Source organism: Podarcis filfolensis (genome assembly GCF_964270895.1).
Source record: "Podarcis filfolensis genome assembly, chromosome: 12".
Lineage (NCBI taxonomy): Eukaryota > Metazoa > Chordata > Lepidosauria > Squamata > Lacertidae > Podarcis > Podarcis filfolensis.
In genome coordinates, this window is record NC_139614.1 from 10,702,384 (window position 1) to 10,730,172 (window position 27,789).

General features: G+C 42.1%; 1 protein-coding gene across 23 annotated transcripts in view; it reads right to left on the reverse strand.

Moving 5' to 3' along the window:
• Nucleotides 1-2,924: 2,924 nt before the first annotated feature.
• The window catches only part of TRAK1 (trafficking kinesin protein 1), a 148,197-nt gene continuing 123,332 nt past the window's right edge, over nucleotides 2,925-27,789 (reverse strand). For 11 of the 23 annotated variants that reach the window (XM_083577703.1, XM_083577684.1, XM_083577683.1 and 8 more), the window contains 3 exons: nucleotides 20,635-20,964; nucleotides 13,437-13,539; nucleotides 2,925-5,894 (listed from right to left, as the gene is read on the reverse strand). In XM_083577703.1, the coding sequence (XP_083433829.1) occupies nucleotides 5,096-5,894; nucleotides 13,437-13,539; nucleotides 20,635-20,964 (1,232 nt within the window). In that variant the 3' untranslated portion in view covers nucleotides 2,925-5,095. Of the gene's footprint in view, nucleotides 5,895-11,202; nucleotides 11,291-13,436; nucleotides 13,540-17,722; nucleotides 17,801-20,634; nucleotides 20,965-27,789 lie in introns of those variants that run through there. The other 12 variants (XM_083577691.1, XM_083577689.1, XM_083577692.1 and 9 more) reach the window with 5 other exon arrangements.

The following is a 27,789-nucleotide window of genomic DNA, read 5'->3' on the forward strand; positions in this document are numbered from 1 at the left end:
TTACATCTAAAATGATTTACAGATGATATTTAATTCTGAGCAGATTTGTAAGATGTATAAGACTGAATCAGATAAGTGCTGGAGATGTAATGAGGTCGAGGGTACTTTTTTTCATATGTGGTGGACCTGTAAGAGCGTAAAAGAGCATTGGGAAATAATTTATAATGGATTGGGGGGAAAGTTTAAAAGCACCTCTCCCGCAAAAACAAACAAACCCCAGAGTCCTTTTGGTTGGGGATAATTCAGATGAAAATTCCCAGGTGTCAAAAAAGGTTATTTATGTACACCACTATGGCGGCCCGTGTTCTGTTAGCCCAAAAAATGGAAAATGAGTGAGGTCCCAACCAAAGAAGAATGGCAACTTAAACTGTTGGAATATGCACAGCTTGCAGACTTAACATATAGAATAAGAGAACAAGAATAACATACGTTTAGAGAAGATTGGAAAATGTTTATTGAATATATGTGGGGAGATTGTGTACATTTGAAAACGTGGGCAGCATTAAGATAAATTCAACAGTGTAAATAAGTTTTGATGGAAGTAACAATGGAATACTGAATGGTTTAGTTTATATATGCTATGTAAAAGGAATCATGGAAAGAGAAGAAGTGACTGATATTTTAAGGTTGTCTAAATGAATATTCTAAACTAAATAAATATATTCTAAGAATATATTTGTGTGTGTGTGTAATTTTACATCTATACAAAAATGCAATGATATATTATTATGCATGTGGCCACTGGCAGATGGGATTGGCTGTAGCCCCCAATCACAATGGGAATTGTGTTTGCCTCTGCCCAAAGTACGTGAAGTAACTTACTTTAGGGGCATAAGTCATAGATTCATAGAGTTGGAGGAGACCCTGAGGATCATCTAGTACAACCCCCTGCAATGCAGAAATATGCAGCTGTCTCTTACAGGGATTGAACCTGCAACCTTGGCATCATCAGCACCAGGCTCCAACCAGCTGAGCTATCCAGGCTTAACCTTCTTTCTTCAAAATTCCGCTGATGTTAAAAACCACCCTTTTCTTCTCAATGTCTCCCCATACCTTATTACGGTTACTGTTTAAAACAGCCACTCCCCTTTTTTAACAATCTTTCCCCAACTCTCTCTCCTCTCCCTACTTCCCACCCCATCCGCCTTATCGCTTAAATATTCATTCCATATTTCTTCATTTTTATCCATTCTTATTTTGCGTCGACATGCAATTCATTCGTATGTAGCTAATCTGTCCATATTATCAATCCATGTGCTCAGTGGAATCTTTTTGCGGCTCTTCCAATTCATGCTTCTAATATAGCACGGTACATCCTTTTCTTTTTCTTTTTTTGACCCCTTGAAATCTCCCACGTTTCTGGAATATAATTTAGAATTAAATTCAATTCCCCTAAATAACCATTTCTTTTTATTACTCTTGCTATAAATATCCTCACCTCACACCATTGTTAAAAAAGGTGTAGTCATAAGTTTATCAGTGTATTCAAATCTTAATTGTCAAATTGTGTTATTATTGTTATTACGGGTTTTGTTGTATGTGTTTTTTGCGGTTGTTGTTTGTATCGAAAAAATGATTAATTAAAAAAAAAAGCCACTCCCCACCCTTTCACTCTCTCCCCCTTCAAATTGTACTCAGAACTTCTCTTCCGTTCCTCAGCTGTCTCATGTGAGAGAAAGGATGCAGAGCTCTCAAAATATTCCATAATATGGAAACTATCTTACACAAACTTCTGCCATTGGTCAAAACTCTCATTCTCCTCTCATTGCCTCCAATTCGGCTTTACTCAAAGTTCTGCCAATGCTACGACTTCCCTCCCTTTCTCCCTTTTGGCTCCCATGCCATGGTCTATAATGAAGCTGTTACTTCACATTGAGACACATTCTTTCTTCCCCTTTCCTGTGCTGGGTGATCAACTCTGCGCAGCCAAATGCAATCAGCTCGACAATCGCCACCCATCTCCAGGGCTTAAGAAAAAATCAAATCCAATTCCAGCAGGAGCTCCTTATGGAGGGCAATGGACCCATGTGAACCTCAGTTCTTATTTCCTGCTTTCCCCCAAGGATTAAATCAGGACCCTCATAACTGCATTGAAAGTTATATAAGGTTTCAGCAGGATTATAAATGCCCTCTCCAGCAAATCAGGCGCGTTTGCAATCCGACTGTTGTTCTTCTGAGTTTGTTGTCCAGAGTTAGGTTAAAGCAGGAGAAAACACAGTAATTTTCCCCCTTGACCTGGCCAGCCTAGGAAAGCAGCGATGTATCTCTGTAAATTCATTGATCTGGGCTTATTCCAGTGAGAAGAGTGCTGGGAAAGTATTCCCAAATCATAGTTTGCTGGCCTGAGAGGGGAAGGGGAGAAAGTCTCTCCAGAGCACTTCTGGGTCTGGCTTTTGTTGGGGAAAAATCTGGCCTTTTGTGTGTGCAGAGAAAAAACGGGTTAGTGGAAGGTGTGTGAATGTGCGACTCCGTGGAGGAGCAGGGCTGGGGAAAACCAGTCTTTCCGGGCTTCTTGTGACTCCAAATGAAGGCAAGTTTCCCTCCTCAGGTGACAGGTGACTGCATTCTGCTCTGCTTCCCAGACAAAAAATTATTTGGAATCTGGCATCCCATTTCACAACCGAAATAACAAGTACAGTACTGGAAGACAGAAACAGGGGGGAAATGCAGGAAACACAAATCCAGAAAATAATCCACAATATAACCTTTATTGGTTTAGTCAATTGTGAATAAAATAGAAATGTAATTCTTCAATGCCTTGTGACCTGATTTTCCAGTGGTTAGACACCTTTATTGGTTTATTGATATTCAATTGTGAATAAAACAGAAGTGTAATTCTTCAATGTCTTGTGACCTGATTTTCCAGTGGTTAGACACCTTCTTTTATTTAAAAAGAGTAAATAATAATACTTTCAACTTCATCGTTGGGTTTTTACCATTTTATTCCACAAATGAGCTCATGGTCTCTTGGTACACGAAAAGGTCCTCATACATTCGTGATTTTTTTTTTTCACCTATTCAAAATTGTTAATTTATTGGTTGTCTTAAGATACATTCAGATAAAAAGATTTAAGTTATGTTCTTGCAAATTGCAATTAAGTGCACACAGACAAACAGCAAGTAGAGGCAATGACGAAGTGCTAAAATGTCGGTAGAATAAATAGAAATCTAGAAGCCCATGCACTCACTAATGATCCCCTCTCTTGCTGTCCTCTGACATTCTCAATATTCATAGCAGAATTGCAACTAGCTAATCCGTGAACAGATAACCGGGCTCATCTGCCGCTCATAAAAAACGACAACCGCACAGTTCCACTACTGCAAATATTTATCAGTGCTAATGATTTAGTAACAGTCTGGCACAATGGCAACGCACGGTATGTAGTGAGGTACTGGCAATAAATAAATAAAGCGGGTTTGGTTTTAAATCAAGTCAAGAACAAGCCACGCACACAACTAGGCACACCAACTGCTTCAAAACATAAGCTCAAAAATAAACCTGACCTGGGGCAGGAAGTTCTGTTGAATAAGATCCCCCCCCCCAAAAAAAAAACCCCAATGGAGGTTGCACAAGAATGCTCTGGCCAAGCTGCCATCTTCTTGGCGGAAGAACTTAATGGTGGCTTGTGATCCTCGTTTGTTTTCAGTTCTTTCCAGATGTTGTTTCAAGTTTCTACGTACTGGGTCATTTTGGACGCAATGCTACAGCGCTAAATTATGATTTAGCGTTACATGAATGAACCTTGGACGCAGCCTCAAGGTCACAAACATCTGCTTCCACTTTCAAACTAACCAGAGCTCCCTGGGAAGTCCAAAGTTAGGGAAACTCATTAGTTTATCATTATGGTTAGTGAACAAGCCAGGATCATAAACCAGTCTGATCCTGATTTGTGTGAACGAACCATTAAAAAAATATGTAATACTAAATAATGAATTAGCCTTACAATTAGAAAAGTCTTTGGGGGAAGAAAAGTCCAAATACTGAAGATTTCCAAAAAGTATTAGGGCGGATGATGTAAAACCATTTGCTAGTAGCTCTATCACATGGATCGGATGGAAACAGATATGTATGAAAGACAATTATACCGTCACTTAAAATAGCAATGGTCTAACCCTGTTTATGAAGTGATCCACTGGGTCATTTTAAATACCTCAAAATCTGGAGGTAAAGAATAGATGGAAATATTTATCCTTCACTTGTACCACTCTTCCTAAGCTATTTTTGAAATTATTCTCTTAAGGACACATCTTTTGGCAATACTGTACTACATTTGTTTAAATTTAGGCTTTTAAACATACCTACAATCAACTCTTTCAGTGACTTTGGCTCCTCATGAAAGAAAGATACAAGATTTCGTTTTGTTTCTGAGAGGTGTGTGTTTTCAGTGTCTGCAACAAAACACTATTTAAAGCACTTTTCCTTCCACATTCCAGTGCAGCATTGAAAATAATATTAACACAGGACATGAAACAGCAGCAGTAGAGGTGTGTTTTCTTCCTGGCACCTAGCAGACTTAGCAGTCACTCTCAACACATTATTACTTCAAGTTTATTTTGTAAGAAAAAAGATCCTTTGACTATTCCCCCTCTCATCCATAAAGGCAGAATAAGATGTTCAAGATGCTAATCTACTTGCTTTGATGAACTACAAAAATTTCTTGTGTTTATAGGAGTTACTATGTGTGCTGATATCCCACAGTTTGGAAAGAATGATCTGTAACCCTTGCTAGATGAGGCTAGTTCCAATATCAAGCTAGGCTAACTAAGAATTCTTTATTTTTATTTTTTCTATCCAAGGATTGCTCTTTTTTTTTTCAGTGCAAAGAAAAACAAAAACACCCTTTCCAAAAGGTTAGCATGTTAAATTGTCAAAACAGTGTCATGATTCACTTATAATACATCTGGTACATATTTACATCCTGTACAAAGTTTACACTCTTCCCACCCACCCCCCATTAGGCACAAATTTGATTTGTCAAACTCAATGGTAAATGGAAGAAGAAAAATCTGTTGTTGTTTCTTTTTTTAAAAAAACTGTCTGAAGAAGGAGCGCTTTCGTTGTCTCCTCTACAAGTTCGGCCGCATCTTAAGCCATTCACCGTAAGCTGGTTTGCTTAGGAAGCTTTGCTGCCATCAACAGGCCAGGAGTAAAAGACGATGGCGCTTTCATCTGCATGCTAGAACCCACCATCGTTGGAAAACTTCGGTTTCTCCTAATGCCGCTGTTCAGCTGAAGACCCCCAATGGCACTTGTCACAGAAGGACCGCCCAAGGCCAGGTCTTCTGGTACCAGGCTCCCGGGAGCAAAGGCCTTCATTGGCCTTTGTGCCCCGGGTAGAAGAGGTCCTTGCACGTCCGCCAACGCAGGGGCTTGCGGCTGCCCCGAGCTCACCGCTTTGGCAATCCCAAACTTTTTCACTTTGTCCACGAGGTTGAGGTTCGAGACGGACACGTCCGTTTGGCTCTCGCTGCTGCGGATGTTCTTTTTCTCCCGCACCTCCTTCAGAATGGAACTGGCCGGCTTGGAAGCCAAGAAGTTGTCGTACGGGGGGCTGGTGCATTTGAACTCAAAAGACGGCGGGGAGGAAGAAGGCGTCTGCATAGGTGAGTTGGGGGGAGTGGAAGGAATGACGGCCATTCTGGGAGCGTAGGTGCTCAGGAGGGAACTCCTGCCGGCGCGGTCCCAGCTCTGCGGGTTATACACTGCTGCCGATATCCCACGCTCTTTGAGTAGCCACACCAGCCCCAAGGAAGTGCTCATGGTGGTTGTAGACTCCCGGAGGTTGGTGAAGGATTCGACCAAACTCAGGCGCCGAGGGGTGCACGGCGTGGCCACCGGGGTGCCTTTCAAATTGCCAACGCTGCTACAAGCTGGAGTAGGTGCTGCGTTAAGGCTGGCAGGGAGAAGAGAAACAGAAAAACAAGTCAAGGTCTCCATCGGAATACTGACTTTCAAACTGCCACCGCTTGATAAACCCACATATAAAAATGTACTTGGTACCGATTCAATTGCCTCAGATTATTAAAGGTCAGCTAGAGAGACGACGTTTGTCTGAGGTAGCAGGAAAAATGAGTTCTCAACCACCATTCTCAGGAATGATTTGAGTACAGTCGTACCTTGGAAGACGAACGGAATCCGTTCCGGAAGTCCGTTCGACTTCCAAAACGTTTGAAAACCAAAGCGTGCCTTCTGATTGGCTGCAGAAAGCTCCTGCAGCCAATCGGAAGCCGCGGAAGCCCCATTGGACATTCGGCTTGCAAACCGGAAAACTCACGTTTGGGCATCTGCGGCATTCGGGAGCCAAAACATTCGAGAAATAAGCTATTCGAAAACCAAGGGACGACTGTACGGTGGTACCTCCGTTGACAAATGTTTCGGTTTTCGAATGCCGTAAGCCCAGAAGTAAATGCTTCGGTTAACAATCTAATAATAGGATTGCAGCTGTTTGTAAGTGTACCAACAGAACTTAAGGGAGATACACAGACAGAACATATTCCATACAGTTATGCTTTATCACTAGCTATGAGAAAGGAAGGCTTGTCCTAAAGTCCCTTCTACTGAAAATTTTAATGTTTTAAAATTTGTTTTATTTTTCATAAACTACTTAAGACGCTCCAATTACAACCAAGAGGTACATTAGTTTTGTTAAATAATAAAAAAGATGGTGGAAGGAATATATTCATTATTTTACAGCAGATGTTATTAAATGCAAGGTTCCTGCAAACAGGCCACATACTCGTGAGTCTAAAACAAGATTTCCCAAACTTGGCTCTCTAGCTCTTTTTGGACTACAACTCCCATCAGCCCTAGTTAGCAGGACCAGCGGTCAGGGATGATGGGAATTGTAGTCCAAAATGACCTAAGTTTGGGAAACCCTGGTCTAAACCCTAGTCTACTGTGCAGCTTTCCGGATTGGGAAATACAGAAGATCAGAGTTCTTATAAAACCAAATGCACATTCTAGATTATGCAAATTGGCAATATTATGGTTGAGGAAACGGGGGTGGGGTGGGACTCCAGACAATGTGATCATGTACAAAAGCTACCTTAGTATTGTGGCTTCTTCTTCTCTATGCTCAATGGGGCAGGAACATCATATCCATTTCTTTCATCAGCTTATTTCCATTTAACACACAGCCGAAAGGAAACCCCACAACTAAGCAAGTATGTGTACAGAGACCAATGCTTACATTTTTTTGCTCCTACCCACCTAAAAGAGGTCTGGTTATTTTTAGGGGAGGTTGCAAACTCACAGCTTCTCACACACACCATGCAATCGTTTGATCAACTGCTGATTAGTTGTTTTATTTTATTCTACCTTCTGATCCTACCAGGTAAACTCTGTACAACAGGTCAGAAAATAGCCATCAAACGCCATTACCATGAAATGATGCAGAGCAGGCAATATGCACACTAAAAATGCATGCGGCTTTACCTAGATGCTTGGTCAATTTTTGCAAGTTACAATAGCTGCTTCTTCCTCTAACAAGGGCAGATTTAATGAGGTTTCTATTATCAAGACGGGACGCGGGTGGCACTGTGGGTAAAACCTCAGTGCCTAGGGCTTGCCGATCGCATGGTCGGCGGTTCGAATCCCCGTGGTGGGGTGAGCTCCCGTCTTTCGGTCCCAGCTTCTGCCCACATAGCAGTTCGAAAGCACCTTTAAGTGCAAGTAAATAAATAGGTACCACTTTATAGCGGGAAGGTAAACGGCGTTTCCGTGTGCTGCGCTGGTGCTGGCTCGCCAGAGCAGCTTCGTCACGCTGGCCACGTGACCCGGAAGTGTCTCCGGACAGCGCTGGCCCCTGGCCTCTTAAGTGAGATGGGCGCACAACTCTAGAGTCGGACACGACTGGCCCGTACGGGCAGGGGTACCTTTACCTTTACCTATTATCAAGACATTCTGATTACAGTGATGGCAAGAGAAACTGTGCAGAAGAGCATGAATTATGACGTTCACAAATCCCACTACATAAATCTCTGCCATGAATACTCACTACAAAACCGCCACTGAAATCAATAGCTGTATTCCCGCGGACTGAGTTTCAGTTTGGAGCAAATATAAAATTGGGGAGGGGGGCCTTATAAAAACAAAACCAGTACACTTTGTTGATACAAAGTATATTGGTGAGAATTCATTTTGGGAGCTATAAGACCAGTGTGAGCAGATTGTCATGGGACTGACTCAAACAGCTGCTGTTTCGGCATGGGTTAAAGAGGGTCTTGTAAAAAAAGTAATAATTCTACCCTGTTATAATTCTGCCATTGAAAACTGGTGTGGGAGGCTTGTGAAGGAGCTAGAAGAACATTTATTTGAGGTGTAATCCCATGCACCGGCTGCTATGGGGCCATAACTGAAATTATGGTGTAGTTAAAGCACACTTTATGAACATTCAGGGACATGTCCTTATCACTGCATGTGATACATGTCGACATACCCGAAAAGTCACGTTGATTGGGCTGTGTGTTGAACAATTCATGAAGCCAGTTCAACATATGCACCTATGTGTATTCTTCCCTCCCTAATAATAATAATAATAATAATAATAATAATAATAATAATATTGTCATGAGAAGCTGCCTCGGGAGAAGGCAAAGAGAGTACACAGAACTTGAGAGTACACAGAACTTAGTCATCACAGCAGCCTGCTCCCTGCTGCATAGCAAATATGCCCTCTTGTGGAGTGCAGCTGTAATTCCAGTTGTTTGATAACAGCCAACCAACTTGGTTAAGAGCGCTAAGGGACAATTATCCACATGGCTTGTTTGACATGGCAGCTGGGGTGGAATGAACTCATGTCACCACCATATCGGACTCATACAGGGGAAAAGTGGCAGAAAATATTACATTTCCCCCTCAGGTGAACAGGAAACCAGCACTCCTTTGTGCTAGGTCAGGCATAGGCAACCTTCGGCCCTCCAGATGTTTTGGCCTACAACTCGCATGATCCCTAGCTAACAGGACCAGTGGTCAGGGATGATGGGAATTGTAGTCCAAAACATCTGGAGGGCCGAAGGCTGCCTGTGTCTGTGCTAGGTGCTCTCAACAAGTGAATGTCACAACAAGTCACTGCAAACTGCTGCAGCCCTGGGGAAATGTTTTGTCACATGTGAAAGCATTGCACATGAAAAATAAAAACATGTGTGTGCAACAGTGAGTATGTGTGCGCGCACAAATGTTTCTTTTTATAGACATTGCCTATGATCTTGCCCTAGGTTTAGCGACTTATAGGTGGCTGCCTGCTGTTCTTGTGGTTCTTGAATCAGTCCTTTGTGTAGAAGGAAAGTTTAACAAAATCTGCTTACAAGCTCTAGCGCTAACGGAGAAGCTGGTCCATTCTCACTCATTCCAGGCTTAAAATACTCCTTGATATTAGTCCTAAGCTAGGGCTGGCAGGTAGACTGGAGCAGTTCTGCAGCAGTTAACTGGAAGGGAAACATGATAGCTTCCACATAATCCCACACTCGGAAGGAGCAGGCAGGTTCTTTTACATAAAGGAGGAAGCAACAGAACCTAAGTGAGTTACTATGGAGCCTGGAGGTAACCATCCCATTCTATTTTCAAATAAGGAACTTGCAAAAACTCTTGGGCATGTGATGCTGTATAAGATTCACTAAAGAGAGCTGACTGTGTTCTAGTATTCCAGGAAATCCTGGTTTACTTTGTTTCGTGAATAAAAATTTAATTTAAAAGGGAGTATCACATTAAATCTGGGATAAAAAAGGTCCTTTTCTGTTTAATATCTGTAAATGGCTGCAGCCTTTACCCTTGTCTTTTCTACCCCAAAATGGATTTATGGATTAGTCTTCCTGATCAAACAATATATGTGCTAACTAGGTGCTGGGAATGGCTTGTAAAATAAACTTGGGAAAGAAGATGCTGGGCATCTGCACTGAATCTTACTCTCTCTAACCTTTGCCAAGAGTAGCCTGTTCTCAAAATCTTTAAGAATGACTACTTAAGAGTAGGTTACTATACTCATATTGCCTGTGCAAGGGGCATTTATGTCAGATTCACTAGCGCTCAAGTCCTGGAGCAGGAGCTACCAAACATATCAGATTTAGCAAAGGCTTAATTTTAAGGCAGGTGCATAAACATTCCCTCCCAGTAAATATTTATATAGTTTTAACACATTTTTTATTTCCTGTACTTCCGTCAATCACTACACTCCCCGAGATAAATCGCTAACTACTCTCAACTGCAAACTCCTTGGGACCAGGCCCTGGAATGTCTACCTGCATTCTTCTCCACAGCATCAAATAAGCTGAGGTTGCTGCACGAACAACAAAAGGTACCTTTCAGAGGCCATATAACTCTGGCCCTGAAAGACCTACATTGGCTCCCAGTACATTTCCAAGCACAATTCAAAGTGTTGGTGCTGACCTTTAAAGCCCTAAACGGCCTCGGTCCAGTATACCTGAAGGAGCGTCTCCACCCCCATTGTTCAGCCCAGACACTGAGGTCCAGCGCCGAGGGCCTTCTGGCAGTTCCCTCCCTGCGAGAAGCGAGATTACAGGGAACCAGGCAGAGGGCCTTCTTGGTAGTGGCACCTGCCCTGTGGAACGCCCTCCCATCAGATGTCAAGGAAATAAACAACTATCTGACTTTTAGGAGACATCTGAAGGCAGCCATGTTTAGGGAAGTTTTTAATGTTTAATATTTTATCACTATTATTATTATTATTATTATTATTATTATTATTATTATTATTTTGGGAGTTGCCCAGAGTGGCTAGGGAAACCCAGGCAGATAGGCGGGGTATAAATTATTATTATTATTATTATTATTATTATTATTATTATTATTATTATTATTGCAAAAGCGTCCCTATGCTAAAGTTGACCAACAAGGCAATGACAAGGGAGGGTGCCAGATGTTTCCTAAATTGGTAATCGTCCCTATGCTAACAACAGCAGGGCCTTGTTAGAGGGAGGAAGGCAGGGTATTCAAAATGTGTCCTGAAAACAAAGACCAAAAAAAGAGAGTAACTGTGCTTTCAAATCAGTGTTAAAACCAGCACTTCACTATATGGAACTTATAGTGTTTTGGTTAGAATGCCACCTTGTGTTAGGATGTTAGGTTAGAATGGAAAGAGGGAGGTGGGACTGAGCAGAAGTCTTTGAGTTAGCTGGTGCCATAAAACACTAACATTCCTTCTACAGGACTCTGCCAGCACGGAGGCTGCTGGCAGCGCTGCTCACCCCCTGCCACGCTGGTCATATTGTGTGCCCTACATCTCCTCTCAGCACAAGGTGACATAAAGCAGTCTCATCGTCTTCCTCACATGACCTGTGAAGAAGCATCAGAGTTTAAGGAGCTCCACTACTCCAACCCCTTGCATTGGTAGCACTTTGGTTCTGAATCCACAGTGAATGTCAAAGTACCGTATTGGCCTGAATATAAGCCTCACCCCCCCCCCGGGACACGGGTGGCGCTATGGGTTAAACCACAGGGCCTAGGGCATGCCAATCAGAAGGCTGGCGGTTCGAATCCCCGTGATGGGGTGAGTTCCCATTGTTCGGTCCCTGCTCCTGCCAACCTAGCAGTTCGAAAGCATGTCAAAGTGCAAGTAGATAAATAGGTACCGCTCCAGCAGGAAGGTAAACGGCATTTCTGTGCGCTGCTCTGGTTTGCCAGAAGTGGCTTAGTCATGCTGGCCACATGACCCGGAAGCTGTATGCCGGCTCCCTTGGCCAGTAAAGCGAGATGAGCGCCGCAACCCCAGAGTCGGCCATGACTGGACCTAATGGTTAGGGGTCCCTTTACCTTTACCCCCCCCCCCAAATTCTGACCGCGAAAAGTTAAAGTGCTGCTTAAATTCGCAACCTTACAAAAATTGGCTTTTACGATACCGCTGCTGAAACAGACCTACGGTAAAACGGAACGGGTGTGAGTGCCTGCGGGATTTTAAGGGAGCGGCTTATATTCTGGTATTGTCTCCCCCCTCCTTGAATTTTAAAGGTGCTGCTTATATTCGGGTGCGGCTTATATTCGGGCCAATACAGTAAATAAAAGAGACAACCCCCCACCCCACCCTGGCCATCAGAGAGAGCAAAGTATAGATTTCAGGGTAAGCTAAGGGAAGTAGCAAGTGTACTTTGCAATGAAATTAATGTCACAATAGAAATTCACATCTTAAGCAATAGAGACTGCCACCAGAAGTTCAATAGGGAAGATGGAGAGGGAATTGCAGCTATATCTGTAGCTTTTTGCAGCACCTCACAGCATGGGATCAATGGCAAATTTTATGCGGGCTGGAGAAATAAAAGGGTGAGGCAGAGCAGGAATTCCAGAAACTGAAGACAGTCGATGTGAAGGCATTTACATCATAACCTTTGGCTTGTTTGGACAGGTGCCCCTCGTAAAGTGGGGCAGTGGCAGGTTTCATCATGCTGTGTGTTACTATTTCTTCAATTTCTTCATTAAGGCATTCAAAAGACCGGCCTTATTTTTACATGAAGCAAGGCTCGGCAACATTTTGTAACGTGGAGCCAGTTGGCCATGCTTTCTTTCAGAAGGCTCCATTCCATGTCTCCATGGGACTTTGGAGTAGAAAAATCTATCAATTTATTAACTCTCTAATTTTACCTTGTGTGTCACGGTGCCATTTAAACTGCTACAAAACAACTGTGTGGACAACTGTCTGTTGTTATTACAGGAGTTTTTGACAACAACAACTCATTTCAAACCCTTGGACATATCTATTTTTAGGACCTTGAGGGACTTTTAGTGTACAATTACATTTAACAGACAACTGTAGTACTTAAAAAACAAAACAACAAAACTTCACACCTGGCTAATTCTTACTGTTAGGAATCCCTCTCCTCAGATTCGTAGATGATGCCAATTTTGCCACACTAATCTACAGTGGTACCACAGTTCCCGAACGCCTCCATTGTCATACGTTTTGGTTCTCGAACACCAAAAACCCAGAAGTAAATGCTTCTGTTTTTGAACGTTTTTCAGAACCCGAAAGTGTGATGCGGCTTCCGCTGAGCGCAAGAAACTCTTGCAACCAATCAGAAGCTTTGCCTTGGTTTTTGAATGTTTCGGAAGCCGAACAGGCTTCTGGAATGGATTACGTTCAAGAACTGAGGTACCACTGTAGTTTCAGTTATTTGAAGACTTGGCTACTGTTATCTTTCTTTGACTGTAAAGCCACTGGCTTTATTAAAGACTCTGAGGCACAAAGTGACATTAATCTCATCGTGTCCTCCTTCCATGGACATTGACATTATTACTCTCCACAGGAGATGCAATCAACTTTGGGGACATGTTAGATTTCTTGGATGATTCTGGATCAATAAGCGCTGCGTATATTTAAGGCAAGCTGGTGATGTGATCTGATGGGAAGTTTAGAAGGTGCCGAACCTTGAAATATATGCATCTCTCCAAATCCCCTTGCCTTCTACGGCAGCTCTCTGGAAGCCCTTACCTTGGAGTGACTCGTGTGAGCTCATCGGAAGGGTGCAGAATGCGGCAGGTGGTGAAGGTGAAGGTGGAGTTGGTTTGTGACATGCACTTCCCAGGATGATGTACTACATTAAAAAGAATAGAACATTCTTTGCATTTATATATAAAAGGGGGGAGAAAAGAAAAGCTCTGTGCACTCAAACAGATGGACAAGCGATGCGATACTTCTCGGGGGATCGATGCAGGGAAGGTGAAATACACCAGGCGTCGGATTTGATTCACTTTCTTTAGCACATCCATCTCCAGGAGGAGAGTTCGTCATCAGAGCTAACACCTTTTCGGTTCTTGTATTCTTTAGGGCTCAAAAACAGGCTCTGATGCCTTAAGGATTAAGAAGCCCAGTCCTCCTAGCAAGTTTAAGTAACTAATGTGCTCACAGACCAGCTGAGTGGCATGGTAGCTCCTCTCTCGTGGTGGCTTATCATTAACCCAGCCTGGTAGGTGGGGTATAAATATTTATAAATATAAATTATTATTATTATTATTATTATTATTATTATTATTATTATTATTATTATTCCACTCTGGGAGGGAAATAGAACAGCAAGATCATTTGAGAGGGGCTAGTGATGTGGTTACTTAATATGCCGCCATTTCCCCCAGCAATCACATTGTCAACTTTCCCCCACTGATTTAGTTGTTCTAACACTGCCAAAGTTGAAGGCAGAGAAGCCACGGCAGGAGTGGTAACCATGCCGCGACCGTAACTTTAAGAATTGGTCTCAATATCCATTTCCACATTAGCCTTTTCTGAAGAGGCAATGCCGGTAGGAGATTTAAACAAGTCCAGCCAGTAGACAAGACCTGGCGTCGTGTGAAAGAAATCAGCAAAGCCCAGAATGATTACGCATTTCAGTTTCCCCCATATTGATCCGGGAAAAAGTATCCCATCATCTTTCGTTTCAGTAATGGATCCCAGTAGAGAGGCAGCAGTAAATATTATGTACATTAAAATATGTACATAACAGAACACATGTGTGTTTCTTTTTGTGCCCGGAGACCGGTGTAACCATTTTGGAACCACTACTGTCCATCTGCGACATTTCCTTGCCTTTCCCCCTCCTCCCCGACCAAAGACAGAACCATCTGCAGCTGCACAAGATAGCAATTATGTCATATTCATTCATAAAAATATTGCCATATGTTAAGCAGAAAGGAAAATATATTTGCCGTAATTTTACAGTGCTGCAGCAAGACACAGTTGCCGGCACCCTAGATCATAACAATATTTTTTATAGTTTATTTAACGCGTCCTTAATTTGTGTTTAGAAATTGCTGTAGAGTGCATCTGTAGAACGCAAACTGGAACTAGCCATGAAGTATGTCACACTGCTTAAGATTCTCTTAACCCCTGTCCACATTTTAACACAATGCGTATTCTTACATACATTATAAAAACATGCCTTTGTATTTTGTTAAGCCTAGAAAGAGGTGTGAGAGAGCGAGGCAAGCACTGTGGAGTTCTCTACTATCCAATCTAAACAGATATTCTGCTGGATCCAGAGTTCCATGCACAGAATGGGATATCCTGAGGTCAACAGATCCTGCAAAAAATCTTATTCAGAAGATGGGTAGACCTTCAGTATGGGAAATGGCGTAGGGGGCTACAGAGGGAGCTGGGAAAAAAATCCCCCACCCCAATTTGTGGAAGCCTCTGGCGGGTCCAATTTTCTCTGTGAATGGAAGGAGCGCTTTTTGGGATTGATGCTCTACAACAGCCTTGCGCATAACGAGTGCAATGTAGCCTTTTTTCAACTTGGGTCTCAAGGTGTGGTGGGACAAAACTCTCACCATCCCCACCAATGGTCAGTGAAGATGGGAGATGCAGTTCATACAAAATCCAAAGAACCACAGGTTGAAGAATGCTGATGTAAAGAAAGCTGCAAGTCTTAAGGGCTCGCCATGTGGAGTAGCGGTTTATATAATCTTCCAGGGGTCTATTTCCTACATTGCATGCCTCAGAATATAGGCTGGGGTGCCAGGTGTCAACTCACCTGGACAAATACACCCTGGCCTCAGTAATTCATGCTCCCTGTAGATTAGACTACAGCAGTGCATTTTTCTTGTGGGGCTGCCTTTAAAGATGGTTAGGAAACTGCAATTAAATCCAAAATACAGGGCCAAGGCTGTTAGCTGGACTGAGGATTACAGTTATGTTACCCCCCTGTGACATATTGCTTTGAATCCAGGCTCAATCCAAAGAGCGCTTTTTGGCCTTTAAACAAACCTGCGCATGACTCGGGATCAGGACGCTCGAGGAACTGCTTGTCTCCACATGTGCCTGCCTATAAACCAAAATCCTCTTTTTGGGGGGTTCCCTGTCATCTGAGTGGTGGCAAAGTGGCTACTGGGCAAGACCTTCTTGGTGGTGGCATCTTAACTATGGAATGAATGCTCTCTCTCCCCAGGGAGGGTCATCCAACTCATCCAGCACCTACTTTGATGTAATTTCATAATCAGGCAAAAACAAACAAACAAAAATCTCTATTTTTCCAGGACTTTAAATGTGTAATTTTAATTACTGGGAATGTGCTTAAGGGTGAGCGTCTAAAGTCCTGGAGGGAAAAAAATTAACACACACCATGCTGTACAGGGCTATGTGCATGCCTGTGTGTGTCTTTATAGTATGCAGGACAAATGCAAGAAAAAAATGGGAATAGAATTTGAGAATAGGGAAGCAAATATGTATTCAGCACAGTCACGTGAATAGAGATGGCAAATGAGGGAGGAGGATTAAGGCAATTTAGAATTTATATGTATGAGAGGAATGGGGAAAAGGAGAGTACTTGTTGGTATCTTGAAAGCATGGGCTGTGGCAGAGAAGCCGTAAGGGTGCCACCACATTTTAACCAAGACCACTTCCACACCCCTTGTGTCCTAGGCTGCTGGAGCTGTGCTAATTCTCCCCCTTCTGCCACGTGACATACTTTATGGTTAAGTCCCTTTGTTGCAAAGCGATTCAGAAATTCGAAGGACGTGCATCCAAAATGTTCCTTGAAGTACAACCCATTTCGTTACGACAGCAAAGATCTCATGATTGCATAGGTTCTGAGTCAGTAAACAAGCCTTAGTAAGTTAGTGGTGTTAAAACATGCACAAAAAAACATGCCAGTGAGGTTTCCTGTGACTGTTGATCTTCCTCCTCCTCCTCCTCTCAACATTTAACACGTCCCCAAACACATAGTTTAGGGTGAAAGGACATATACAACGGTTTGACACATGGTTTTGAACAGAGACATCACATCCACATGCCACTCCAAACTTCTAGAGAGGCTGAGAAAACGCACAAGGTCCTTTTCTCTTGTCACTACTGTTTAGTGTATGACTTGAGGCATGCACACACAACACAACTAAGAAGACTCATGTGTAGCTATGCAGGCCTTGGAGAAGGAGAGGGGAAACTTTGGCCTTCCAGATGTTTGGCTACAACTCCCACCAGCCTTTACTGTTAGCCAGTGGCTGGGGTTGATGGGCAATGCAGTTCAGAAACATCTGGAGGGCCAGAGTTTCCCCATCCCTGCCTGAGAGAGAATTGCCTGGATGAAAGTGAGACAGCCTGACAAGTGAAGGGGTCTACGCAGGTGAAGAGTGACTCAGGATTTGCCCCATCACACACAGTGTTATGAATTCTATTAATGGTTAACACATAGATCTCAGGACAATATTTTTTTAAAGAAATCTCTACATCACCTCTAGAACTGATGCTGATGCTTCAGGGATTAGGGTAAGCAAGGTAAATTAGTTAATATATAAGGGAGGGAGGGAGGGACTGGGCCTAGCAATCATGATTCTCTGTGTATCATGGAGAATAAGCAGAAGGTTAAAATATGCTGGAGAAAATCTCAAATAACCAAAATGGAGAGGAAAAGTTATTTGGAGAAAAGTATCTGAACACTTGAGATGTAAATTAAAGTAAGACAGGAAGCGTAGCACTAGATGACAAATTAAAATAGACCAAAGCAATGCAAGTTTTAGATTAGGTGATTGTTCCAACTGTGAAATGCAGAGACTGTTGTCCCCGCAGGATCCACTTTATAAAAGACACCAATTTTGTTTTCCCGTAAAATTATATTAGAAGAAATCCAACTGCCCTGATAAAAATTAAATTTAAACTCATTGTTATGAATGAATAGGAAAGATAGGAAAAGGCTGCTAAAAGTAGCAATTGAGCCCAGTAAGAGGAGTGTAACATTGAGAACCAAAGGGAAATCAATTTCTAGAGCTCAAGGACGGATCCTGCAAATATACCACTAGGGAAACCTTGACAAACAGCATCCTCCAGCAGTCAACAGCGGAGCTTTTCACATGTCCGTAGCATTCTCTGTCCTTTGAACACAATAGGAAATAGTGAGCTTCCTGTAAATTAACAGTCTTTCAAAAAGAAAAAAGGCAACCCAAAGGTTTCATCCTATGCAGTCCACAAAAAAACACATCTTATTACAAGGTCAGAAACACAGCTGCTATAAAACAGGCAAGAACCCAATGAGAATCAGGTCTTGCCATTGTGATTTGAAAGACAAAGCACAATAAAGAGCTAAGCATTTGTTGAATGAACAGTCACAATGCTGTTGCATAGAAGAGAACGAAACACCTACTTTTGTAGTATTAAGATTCGGGACAGGCCTACACAGATACGCTAGCCAGGGAGAAGCACCTCTAGCCCTCTGTGAGTCTCTGCCCTGGCTAGGATACTCAGAAGAACAGACACCCCAAGTTCTCCAGGAACCGCCGAGAACTCAAAAGGTCATCTTAAGTGCTGCTCCAAAATCTGAAGCAGGTACAAACTTCTGTCTGATCTAAAAGTTCACAATGTCATGAGACACCCCCTCTCAAGTCATCGGGCGCAGGCAGGGGAAGATCTGATGTGCTGAGATTTGCAGCAAGCAGAATCAGTGCAAAACGACACCTGCTCCACCTGCCCAGTGCAAGTGAATTAGCGTACACAAGGGCCGATGAAAAGGACTGGGGACTTTCAGATTCTATGATGTGTGCGAGGAAACTAAAAAGCAGCAGTCACACATATTCTTCAACTGACACAAACACTTTCTGATATACATTTCATATTTAGGCAAATAATGCTCATTCTGTGGAAGCAGCACTCGATTCTGAAAAGAGCTGTGCACTGAACTACACACTCACTCACCCACCCAATAATTTTATGGCTTAAGGCCACAACACGATTATTATTTCAGCTAATTATATAAGATCCAGACCTGAAGGGTTTCCCTGAGTAACAAGATACATATTCCCCTATTTAAAATGTATTTTGGTTTGTGGAATAATAATAATAGTAATAATAATAATAGTAGTAGTAGTAGTAGTAGTAATAATAATAATAATAATAATAATAATAATAATAATAATAATAATTTATTTATACCCCGCCCATCTGGCTGGGCTTCCCCAGCCACTCTGGGTGGCTTACAACAAAATATTAAAATACAGTAATGCATCAAATATTAAAAGCTTCCCTAAACAGTGCTGCCTTCAGATGTCTTCTAAAAGCCTGGTAGTTGTTGTTCTCTTTGACATCTAGTGGGAGGGCAATGAGAGTACTGTTTTATTCCAGAACAGTTAAAACTATCAATCTTCTCAGACAGGACCAAAAGTTCTTGTTATAAGCATAGAGGCATGGCAGCACAGAAGTGAAAATTCAGTTGCCCATCACCAGTTCTCCTGCAAAGTGCCTTAAGGGGGCACCTTCTCCTGTTTTGGTCTGACAGGAAAGTGGTGAGAAACCCAGTCATGGCACTACAGAATTATTTCCCCTTCCAAACCCAAACTCCTTAAATATTGGCCCCGTCAAATACCAGCTGAGGGTGCTGCCAGGACAGCTAGGCTAGGAAAAGTTTTCCTGAAAAAAACCTTCCAACCCAGACTGAGGCCCCCACCAGTGCGCAAAAGCATTATACGTTGTTAGAATCAGAATTGCCGAGTTGGAAGGGACGACGAGGATCATCCAGTCCAACTCCCTGCAATGTAGGAATCTTTCATCCAATGTGGAGATCGAACTCACAGCCCTGAGATTTAAGAGTCTCATGCTCTACTGAGCTATCCCTCAGTTGAGTCCTAAGGAATAACTGACCTGAAGGGACCTAATCCTACATACCGTATTTTTCGCTCTATAGGACACACCGGACCATAGGAGGGGGAGAATAGGGGGAAAAAATTCTCCCCATCTCTGCTCAGCGCCCCTTCAGCGAAGCGGCAGGAGAAACGGAGCCCCTTCCATTTCTCCTCCCGCTTCGCTGAAGGGGCGTTGCGCAGAGAGGGGAAACTGTGCAGCGCCTCTCCAGCGAAGCAAAGCCAGGAGAGCAAGAGGGATTGGTGTGTGCACCGACCCCTCTCGCTCTCCAGGCTTCAGGCGGCTATCTGCAAGCCTTCGGAGCGCAGCGGGAACTCCTGCTGCACTTCAAAGGGTTGCGGATAGCTGCTTGAAGCCCCCAGAGCGCAGTGGGAGTTTGCGCTGTGCTCCGGAGGCTTCAGGCGGCTTCAGCGAAAGCAACGCGAAGCCATGGAGCGCGGGGGGAGCTCTCCCTCTGCGCTTCAGAGGCTTCGTGTTGCTATCGCTGAAGCCAAGGAGCCTGCATTCGCTCCATAAGACGCACACACATTTCCCCTTAATTTTTGAAGGGGAAAAGTGCGTCTTTTAGAGCGAAAAATACGGTAAAGGATGAGACTATGCTTGTGTTCAATCACTAGGTCCTGTTTGCTTCCTCTTGCGATGAACAGCACTTCAAGAGCAACCTGGAGAAATAATATAGGCACTGAAACCCAACTCCTGCTTAACAACAACAAAAAGGATGTTTTTTTTAACACTGCAGCTTCCATATGGACACATGTATATGCAGACACACAACACCAACATCTATCTCTTCTCTCGGGACCGTAACTGAATCACATTTAGCAGCCTTCTCTTATCAAAAAAAGAAAACCAAAAATGAACCATGCACTTTTTTAAAAAAGTACAGCAAAATCAATGATTTGTTAGAAGCAATTGTTTTGGAAACGGTCTCGTGTTAATTCCTGAGCGCATGATTGTGCAGAAGCTACACATGAAGCAACACTACGGATGCTGCTCTGGAGAGACGTGAGAATGGCCCAATACTTGACATCCTGCAAACACGGCAGTTGTGCTGGACTTAATGAGGTTCCCTCACCAGACCCCTCATCATCGTCAGTCGCCGGTTCCTGCATCTCCTCTGGGGAAGCCTGAGAGTGACTTGGGGGATTCTCGCTGTCTGAAACAGTCCCTTGCGCTTGTGACCTCTCACCTGAGGTCTCGGTGTGATGCATCGACGGCGAGGTAGTTAGGCCCTTGTATGTAATGTCACCTGACTCGTCTTCTTCAAAATCGTTAAGGCAGTATACTTCGTCCTGGTCGAGGTCAAGAGTCCGGAAGCCCTTAGTGACAACCCCGGGCCGTGGGTCGAGGATGCCCCCAAGGTGAGGCTGCGCAAGCTGTTGCCAGTGGTGCAAAGTGGCAGAACCTTACGGGGAAACAAAACAACAGCAGAAAGTCAGAACCTTTGGGGATTTCCCGTTGTGAACTAGGCTGCTTAAGGCTATCGCCACATTAAGGACATAATATTATGATGGCTGACTGGGAACAGTTATGGACCACAGGTATGAAGTTTACGGCATGTAATGCCTTAAGAGAGAATATAATGAAAATGATTTACAGGTGGTACATGACACCAGTCAAGCTTGCAAAAATTTATCATTTGCCCGATAATAAATGTTGGAAATGTAAAGAGACTGAAGGTACATTCTTTCACCTTTGGTGGACATGCCCAAGGATTAAGACTTTCTGGGAGATGATCTATAATGAAATGAAAAAGGTATTTAAATATACCTTTCTGAAGAAACCAGAGGCCTTCCTCCTGGGCATGGTCGGCCAATTGGTGCCAAAGAAGGATAGAACTTTCTTTATGTATGCCACAACAGCAGCAAGAATACTTATTGCAAAGTACTGGAAGACACAAGATCTACCCACCCGGGAAGAATGGCAGATGAAGGTGATGGACTACATGGAATTGGCGGAAATGACTGGCAGAATCCAAGACCAGGGAGAAGAGTCAGTGGAAGAAGATTGGAAGAAATTTAAAGTTTATTTACATAAACATTGTAAAATTAAGGAATGTTAGAAGGATGTTGGAATGAAGTTATGTGGTTTTAGCAGAAATGTTATAAAGGATTAAGAAAAAACAGACTGTTAATTGGTGAAAAGAGGGAAAGTAAAGTCACATTATATTAAGATAAGGACAAAAACTGGAAAAGATGGAAAGGATTTGCTGAAATAGCTAACCGAACTAGAATACAAAAAAGGGAGGTGTGAGGTGGTCAAGGAAACAAGCGAATGAAAGATAAGTTATGGGAAGGTTTGTTGTGTTTTTAATTGTGTTTATTTTTTTGGTTTTTTTCTTTCTTTCTTTTTCTTTTTCATTATTGTGATGTGTTGTTTTGTTTTTGTTTAATATGTTCTCTATTTTTTCTTTTTGTAACCTTTAAAACTTTAATAAATATTATTATAAAAAAAAGGCTATCGCCACATTAAATCTTCACTTGCTTCAAACTCCCCAAACTCAAACTTGTTCTGTAAGGTAACTAACAATGGGAAAGTGCATATTAAGGTATTGCTTATGTACTTACTAAAAGAAAATTAAAAAATACTAGTGGGTGAAGAAATGGTTTTTGCAAAAACCCTTGCCAAAGGGAGAGACTGTTGTCATTCAGGTATTTTCAACAAGATTAATGCCAACTGTGTGTGTCTGCACCTATTTATGAAGGCCTGTAACCTAAAAGGAAAAAAAACTCCAGGTGCAATGAATAAGGTGCATTCCTGATCTGTCAAAAGTTTTAGGGAGCAAACCTTGTACAGGGGCATGTTTCTAGCAGTAACCCTCAGATTCAAGCAACGATATCTCTATAGATTTATTGCGGCCATTGGCCCATATCGAAAACAATACATCAAAATTTATCAAGCAACGATATAGGACAGGAGTCACTGAGATTACAGTGGACGCTCGGGTTGCGAACGTGATCTGGGCAGGAGACATGTTCGCAACCCGCAGCGCCGTGCCTGCGAAAGCGCGGGTTGAAATTCGGTGCTTCTGCACATACGCAAAGCGCAATTTAGTGTTTCTGCGCGTGCGCAAGTGCCCAAACCCAGAAGTAACCCATTCCGGTACTTCCAGGTTTCGGTGCGTCCATAACTGGAAAATGAGCAACCTGAAGCAACTGTAACCCGAGGTATGACTGTATTTTACAGTGTCTTGTGCTAGAAATGTGCCCCTGAGGAATTATTTTTTCCTGAAATGCATTGGGCCTGAAATAAATAAACACCTAGGATTTGTTCTTTTTTGCTTTCAGGTTTGTTTGTTTTTTGCAACTTGGTTTTGTGGTTGGTTTTCTGCCTTTAACCTAAAAGCAGCAATAAATAGTAATATAACCCAGCAAAATAAAAATGGAACCAATATGAACATTTGTGGGGAAATGGCATACTAAAACCCATAATGAGAAATAGTTGGAAAGTATGAACATCAAGTATTTCTGGACTAGTGTGTGAAGACTGAAGAGTTATGAAAGAAGCCGAGCAGTGTGCTATGAGAGAGTTCTAGAATTTAGCACTAGACGCTAAAAGGAGAACTGCTACACAGAATGGTGCAAACTACATCAACTCTACAAATATCTTTTAAAAATCCACACCATAATATCATTTTCTACTTGCAAGACTACCAAACAAACTTTTTTTTTTTGCACAGAAAATATGTTCCACTATACCTGTAGATTTGTCCTTGGATTGGAAATATTTTGAGTGAGGGGGGGAAATGTGCAATATAAAGAATATCAGTACAAGTACTTTATTTTCTACTAAGATTATAATTTCTAGTGTGGGGCTAAAATTCTGGTTAAGGAAAATGGAAAGATGACTGCTGTGTAGCCTCACATTAGGAAAAGGCTGAAACCCCTGTATTATATAAAACCCTGCAGATTCTACTAAAATTGGCCTCAGAAAATATAATAAATTTGGTGACATTACTAGAAAAAATGAAAGGGTGGCCGCATGAGCCAAATGCAGCTGTTTTGAGTCAGTATAATGCTGAATACTTTAGTCTCCAGATGCTGTTGGACTACAACTCCCATCATTGCTAACCACTGGTTATGCTGGCTGGGACTGATGGGAGATGAAGTCCATTAACACTGGAGAGCCAGAGATTCCAAAGCCCTTCTTTAGATACATTCACAGTGCAATCTTACGCATGTTTGCTTGGAAGCAAGGCCAGCCAAGGTCAATGTGGCTTACTCCCAAGTAATCATGGTTGGGTTGCAGTCTCAGTTATTTCGATTTTTAAGAAGGAAGGGGAAAGATTGCTACTTTTTTGCATTTGTCCAGAATAAGGATGCCTATATAGGTCTAAATAAATAAATAAATAAACTCAGGTGATTCTGTGTGCCCAAGGGGAAATTTGGGCGTTGCGTTTCAAATGTCTTTTGAAAGTTTCAAAAGCAGTGTGGGACACAGCATGCATAACTGCCATTCAAAAGACGGGGAACCTTAAGAATTTTACTGCGCTTCCTCAAGCCATTGGCCATGTAATATGAGACATTTACCCGCTCTTTAATACACAGATTTTGCTGCAGAAGGCAAAGAGATAAAAATTACCTTAGTATAAAAAAAAAAACCAATGAGACAAGCCATACAATTCCAGTGTGCTCCTGCAACTTTGAAAACCGCCTAATCTCTACTGGCAATCAGTTTGATCCCTTAATCTATATACTTCTTATATGGTAAGACAGTTCTTCACTGTTATTATTTCTCCCTAAAAAGGAACAAAACTCTTTCCTTTGAAATGAAAAACTGGAAATACAGAATGAAGGTTGCAATCCTATACACACTCACCTGGGAGCACGTCCCAGTGAACTTGATGGGGCTTGCTCTGCAGTAGATGTGCATAGGATTGTAATGCTAGGTTTTTATTAATCAGCATCAGATAGAGGGTTTGGCAATCATAGCAGGCAATCACAGCAGATCAATCCACTGGATAGGGACAGCAAAGCGCTGGATTGCATGTGAGGCTGCAGGTGCCATGAATGAAGTCCCCTGATCCTTATGCTCATCGCCTGGGCAATTTGCTGCTCCTGCAATACATTATAAGGAAGTCAAATAAGGTCCTTTGGCAGGGAGCGACACGCAGGAGGAAGGGAAGGCAGAACAGAATTCCTAACCATCCTTGTGCTTCATTATTAAGATCTTCAAAGCAGGGCCCATCTTTCCAAGCACAACAGATCACAGAAGATTCAGAAAGGGAAATGCTGTTTAGAACAGACTATGGTAGACAAAAGGGACGTGGGTGGCGCTGTGGGTTAAACCGCAGAGCCTAGGACTTGCCAATCAGAAGATCGGCGGTTCGAATCCCCGCGACAGGGTGAGCTCCCGTTGCTCGGTCCCCGCTCCTGCCAACCTAGCAGTTTGAAAGCACATCAAAGTGCAAGTAGATAAATAGGTACTGCTCCAGTGGGAAGGTAAATGGCGTTTCCGTGTGCTGCTCTGGTTCGCCAGAAGCAGCTTAGTCATGCTGGCCACATGACCCGGAAGCTGTATCCTGGCTCCCTCGACCAAGAAAGCAAGATGAGCGCCACAACCCCAGAGTCGGCCACAACTGGACCTAATGGTCAGGGGTCCCTTTACCTTTTTATGGTAGACAAAATCCATCTGGATTCCTCATGTGTTTATTTGGCTAGGTATCTACTCGGGCTGGGGCGAAGATTAACAAAAAATAACAAATCAACTAAGAGGGCATTGGAAAACCACAATGGATCTTTTATTATGTCTTCCATTCAAAGTCGCATGGGCAGCAACCTGACAGCAGAACTTTGGCTTTCAGGTAACCATCTCAATTTAGCAAAATGACCCAAGCGCATGATGACCCAAGCTTACATAATCCCATGCTCAAACATATACGTGAGTGACGGATACTTTCTATAATATGTTTCTGATGCTTTAATGGCGACTCTAGTTTCTTCAGCACTGCTCGTAAAGGACCAGGAGAGTCATCACAAAGATCACTAATGGCTATGGAACTTAAGCTGTCATATTTGACACCAGAGTTATGGCATCAGCTGGCAAACACTGCTAAAGCAAGGGCAACATTATTCCCTTACTTTTGCAGGCATTGTTGTACAAATTTTTTAGATGGTGTAATATGAATTTCGGGGAGCTGGAGGGGCCCATGAACAGTTTCCCAAGTATGTCATTCTCATTCAAGTGTCAGTCCAGTTTTTTGCTTCGAGACAGTGAGACAATGGTGGAGGGAAAAAAATCAGAGTTGCATGCAGAACATTCACTTGAACAGGAATTGAACAAGGAGAAACTTGGTGTTTTCCCACGTATGGGGCTGTGGCAACTGAGAGCCTAATATTTATTCAATGTCTATAAATATACAATCCAGTTTCATAATTTATAAATAAATATTTGGATAAGTATATAATGATCACTGGACTGATAGGTACCTTTCTATTGACTTCATTATATAGTGCCTACAGTTAACTAACTTTATAAAAAAAACAATTATGCATGGCTTTTGGAGATGATGGTGGGAGGGAGGAAGCATGTTTAAAAGACAATATTAAAAATGTTAAAATAATGAAAACTTCTCTCATAGAATCATAGTTGGAAGAGACCCTTAGGACCATCTAGTCCAGTCCTCTACAATGCAGGAATATGCAGTGGTCCCTGACAGGGATTTTTACCTATAATAGAAATGGAACTAAATAATCCACTACCACTAATAAAAATTTTAAAATAACAAAAACACCCCTCACTGAATTTGTTTTTTGTTTGCTGCTGTAAGTATTTCCTTAAGAAACTGACAAGAGTGAAAAGTAAGAAAATGAAACTCTGTGCAAAGTGCAATGAAATGCAGTTGGGTGAGAAAAGGTCCGTGTTTGTTCCAAATTACTTTCTCTTCTTCTCTTGCAAATTTCAATATCATTTCCTCCCAAAATGAATGTTCTTTTAAAAATTATAAGGGCTCGATTCACTCCTCAACAATGAATGCATGGTAAATATTTTTAAATGTGAAAGATGGCCAGTAATATGAATGATCTATACAAGAAGAAGAAGAAGAAAAGGTTCAATACACAAAGGGAGGGGTGGAAATAAAGTGAAAAATCAAGAGAGACAGAGAAAATGGAGACTGAAAGTTTATTGAAGAAGAAAGCAGAGAGATAAGTGGATGACAGAAACCTATTACAATGATAAGAACCAGTAAAATGAAGATTGGCTGTCTGGAGAGATTTAAGAATTTTATGTGGGCATCTTAAGAAAGCTACAGAGGGTATTTCTTTCTTGACTTATTTGAGCTGGAAGCACATGCTACTTTTATGCACACACACAACAATTATTTTCTCACATAAAAACGAAACATAGTAACATGTTCTATGTTGTCAGACTGGTCAAAATAAGATTGATATTGCTATCGACCTGAAATAGCTTATGCATTAAAAAATGAAAACAAGTAATGAGCAGCTTCACTTAAGTTAGAAACCCCATGACTGTAATTCAAATACACAACTAAGCATTTCTGTGTGACCTTCATTTAAGTGGGACTTAAATTTATACCGGACTGCAATATAAACGTCTCTCAGTGCCTTGAATTGAAAGAATACTGACATCCTAGTCCTGAGTTCAGTCTGACAAATGCTGTGAGGTTGGTTTGTAACAGCCAATCTGAAGGCAGCAAAACAACTCAGACAGTGGTACCTTGGTTCTCAAATGCCGAAAACCCGGAAGTGTTCCGGTTTTTGAACGTTTTTTGGAAGCTGAATATTCAATGCGGTTGTCAGCTATTGTTTCCAGGGCGCCTGCAGCAATCAGAGTGTTTTAACATTTCGGAAGTCAAATGGACTTGCTGAGCAGATTAAGTCTGGCGCTTTTGTTTTTGCTATTTATTTTGCATTTTTGAGGCTTTTTCGGTTCATTTGCTTTGTGACTGTGTGGAACCCAGTTCAGCTACTGATTGATTGATTGATTGATTGATTGATTGATTGTGTGACTGCGGAAATGGATAAAAGCCCCCCATTCAAACAAGGACTATCATCAGTGCAAGTAAAGGAAAAAAATTCATTTTAATTTTTATCTACAATACTGTCTTGCTTATTTTATAGTACAGTACATTGATTACTGCTGTCATTTTATGGATCAGTGGTCTTGTTAGATAGTAAAATTCATGTTAAACTGTTGTTTTAGGGGTTGTTTTTAAGATTCCGGAATGGCTTAATCTGTTTTGCATTACTTTCTATGGAAAAGCACG